The following is a 3666-nucleotide window of genomic DNA, read 5'->3' as shown; positions in this document are numbered from 1 at the left end:
CTTTTATTTTATTGTTTTTTTGTGATCATATACTTCATATCGTGTCGTGTATATTACCTCGATTCATTTTATTTTCCAAGAAAAATATGAGATTTGACGATCCAAAAATCCCTGGCTAAAGCCCCCAGTTGGGTTATTAAAAATCTAGCCACAGTTAGATGTCACCACACAATAAAATCCAATATTATTTGAGGCACGCGAAAGGTATACACCTTTCATGAATTTCGAAAGAATACAAAGATGATTTTCTACTTAGCAATCTACAAATTTTTTTATCTAGACTAGAAAAGAGGGCGACACTTAAATTGGATTTAGCGATCAAAAAATCCTTTGCTAAAACTCTCAAATCGGTTCTTGAAAGTTGAACCCCAAATCTAGCTATACTTATCACACAATACAAGTCAAGATTATTGAGGTCCCCAAAAGGTAGAACTTTCTTCACGCGTTTTAAAAAATACAAAAATCATTTCCTACCTAGCAATCTACAAGCTTCTTTACCTAGAAAAGAATGTGACACTTAAAAATATGGGTGGTTGAAAGACGGGTCGCAAATCCAGCGAGACTTGTGTCATCACACTATAAAATCCAAGACTATCAAGGACAATGGATTTGTATGAAAAAATGAAATCATATTGAGTTGAATCCATCGTTAAAGAATATCCAGTTGATTATATCCCACTAAGATATAGAATAAGGTTATGTACAGTGGTGAATCCAGGATTCAAGTTCAGCTAGGGCGGTTTGACCGTAGACCGACGATCGTTGATTGTCGAAAATCGTCATTGTCCGATATTTATTAAAATTTGGTTACATAATATTAAAAGTTATTTAATATATATGTAAATGAACTAAAACGTCAAAATCGTATACATATAAAAATATACTTCGATACAACCCAAAATAGTAAAAAAAAAATATACGATACAACCTTACTCAGTTACTCTGTAACTGTAAATTTAGACAATTGTATTCTACGGGGTCTCATAATTTGAAAACGTTGCAATATTGCCTCATTCTCAAGTTGTTTAAAAATAGTTTTCTCCACGTAAACCACCAAATTGTCATTCAACCAGATATCACTCATTTTGTTGCGCAAATCACTCTTGATTAGATTCATAGCAGAAAATAACCTTTCAACACTTGTAGTTGCCACAGGTAATATCAAAGCCAAGGTGAGCAGTCTATAAACCAATGGAAAATAACAAGAACTTCTAGTTTCAATCAACTTTTGAGCTACACAGGATATACTATTGAGATTAAAGAAAGCTTCGTCCATTCTCACAAGCAAAAGAAATTTATCAAACTGAGGTCTAAGTAATAAAAGTTCTTCACTATTGAAGTCCAAAGGATAGAACTGAGCAAGACGTAGCAATTTATCCTTATCAAAAACTGCAAATGAATCTCTTGGACTTAAACATGAAATGCAAGTAAAGAGCTCAGTAGTGGTTTTTGGAAATCGATCATTCAACTCTTGCAAGATTGAATCTATCACATGACAATACAAATCAACATAAAAGCGATGAAAATAAGTCACCTGTTGAGCTACACGCCTAGGTCGACCTTTCACCACTACAATATCCTCCATATTAGGTACTAAATATGTCTATCAACACAAAACTCAATCACCCTACTGAACAAAGTATCCCAACCATTCTCTCTCAAGTTCTGCAATGCACACTTACACAAATTCAATAACCTCATAGCATTCTGAATACCCTGGTCCTTTTTCTGTAAGGCTTGTGAAAGGTCGTCTGTAATTACAAGAATTTCAAATATAAAGTGAAGACTGAACACAAACTCAAAATCTTGCATATTGTTCATCTGTCTTAAGGCCAAAGATTTTTGATCTGAATGTACGCCATCTTCTGATATATTCTCAAGAACATCTATAATAGCATTAAACATATTAATGAAACGAGTAACTGTCAATAAATGTGAGCCCCATCTAGTATCACCTGAGCGTGCCAAACTCATTTCTTGAAACTGACCACTTCCACCAGTAAGTTCCCTAGTATTAAGTTTCTCCAGAATATTAGTTTGATAACTTGTTCGAAGAACATCTACACGCTTACATGATGCACCAACCAAATTCACAATAATAGCAAGTACGTCCAAAAAATCACTAACCATACAATTCCTACGTGCTACAGATACAATTGCCAACTGAAGTTGGTGAGCAAAGCAATGAACATACATAGCATGCGGGTTCTCTCTAAGAATTAAAGCTTTCAACCCATTGAACTCACCTGACATATTACTTGCTCCATCATAGCCTTGACCTCTCAGACTAGATGTACTCAACCCATGTGTAGAAAACATTGCATCAATGACATCTTTCAGTGATTGGCCACAAGTATCGTGACATGGGATATACCCAAAAAACGCTCCTTCACCTGCCCACTTTTATCAACAAACCTTAAAACAACTGCCATTTGTTCTTTCATAGAATTATCGCGAGCCTCATCAACTAAAATTGAAAACAGAGAATCACCAATCTCATTGATATAGCCCTTGTCGTCTCTACAGCACAACAATTAATCAAATCCTTTTGGATGGTTGGTGAAGTCATTTGGTCGTTTCCAGGAGCATTACTAAATAATATTTCTTTAATTTCCTTACAACAAGCTGCATACCAGTTCAATACCTCAATTAGATTTCCTCTATTAAGAGACTCTTTCGATTCATCATGACCACGAAATGACAATCCTTGCATCAAGAGGAGTCTAATACAATCTAGCACCGCAGTCAACCTGGTCCTATAACTTTGTTGTTGACTACTACTTTGGCTAAAAATAACGTAAGAGATACTTTGCTTTTGATTCATCAAGTTGGTACACTTTGCAAAAGCTTGATTATGAGAACTATCAAAGAGACCGACATGATCTTTCAATGTCTTTTTGTGCTTCCAATCCCTAAAGCCGGTCTTAGTAAATATATGTCCACCCCCTTGACCCCCTCTATCAGGTTTGAACAGGTAGCAATGCAAACAATACGCCGTATCCTTTTCTATACTGTATTCCAACCAATGAAATTCGGAGAACCATTCTTTTCGAAAACATCTATTATCATTCCCCATCGGTCTTCTTGGGAAATCATGTTCATATGGTTGACAAGGACCCTTCTCCAAGTATGCCATCCTAACAACATCTCTAATAGTAGGATCATATGATTCGATAGGGGGCCGTATCCCTGGATCAGATACAAGATCATCCACATTATATTGAGCCCGAGACTTCTTTGTGTTATTCAATAACTCTTGTGCTCTACTAGAATCAGTGACGAGACTAGACCCACACTAGAAGTAGAAGAATTGGGTATGGACTTTCGTTTTGGTTGAAAAAATTGTTCTATAATCTGCAAAATATCATCCTAAACGTAAATTTCCAAATCAATAATCATTCCTAATATCATATTCCCTCATCAAATCATAAATTACTCATCATCAAACACGGGAATTGAAACCTAATGTCAACAAGTTTCTTACTGGAAGTCTGGACCAGACTATACATTTAATTTCATGTTTTTGTTCCATTTATAGCATTATGGAGAAATTCTTTATGTTTCACTAATACATTATCGCAAAGATCTAATTCCATTAAATTGTTGTCAAATTCTTTATGAGAAGGTAATTCTAATTCTGAGTGTCATTTTTGTTTTCAACTTTTG

At 35.1% G+C, this 3666-nt stretch overlaps 1 protein-coding gene across 1 annotated transcript; it reads right to left on the bottom strand.

The window, feature by feature from the left end:
- Positions 1-1593: 1593 nt before the first annotated feature.
- LOC111382367 (zinc finger MYM-type protein 1-like) lies at positions 1594-3136 on the bottom strand. The gene is made up of 3 exons (XM_023006313.1): positions 2620-3136; positions 2416-2467; positions 1594-2287 (listed from the first exon to the last, which is right to left on the bottom strand). Exons 1-3 carry the CDS (start codon positions 3134-3136, stop codon positions 1594-1596), a joined length of 1263 nt encoding a protein of 420 aa, XP_022862081.1.
- Between the last annotated feature and the right edge of the window lie 530 nt (positions 3137-3666).

The sequence above is a fragment of the Olea europaea genome, unplaced genomic scaffold (assembly GCF_002742605.1).
Source record: "Olea europaea var. sylvestris unplaced genomic scaffold, O_europaea_v1 scaffold2481, whole genome shotgun sequence".
NCBI lineage: Eukaryota > Viridiplantae > Streptophyta > Magnoliopsida > Lamiales > Oleaceae > Olea > Olea europaea.
The sequence above is the reverse complement of the archived record's forward strand: the minus strand, read 5'-3'. Positions and strand labels throughout refer to the sequence as shown.

What these genes read in the sequence shown, in the direction of transcription:
- LOC111382367 (XM_023006313.1), bottom strand. Translation starts at nt 3,136, where the DNA reads ATGGCATACTTGGAGAAGGGTCCTTGTCAACCATATGAACATGATTTC. An exon ending in GAACTGGTATGCAGCTTGTT is followed by an intron (nt 2,468 to 2,619) that starts GTAAGGAAATTA and finishes TTTCAATTTTAG; the next exon opens with TTGATGAGGCTCGCGATAAT. An exon ending in CAAATGGCAGTTGTTTTAAG is followed by an intron (nt 2,288 to 2,415) that starts GTTTGTTGATAA and finishes GAGTACATCTAG; the next exon opens with TCTGAGAGGTCAAGGCTATG.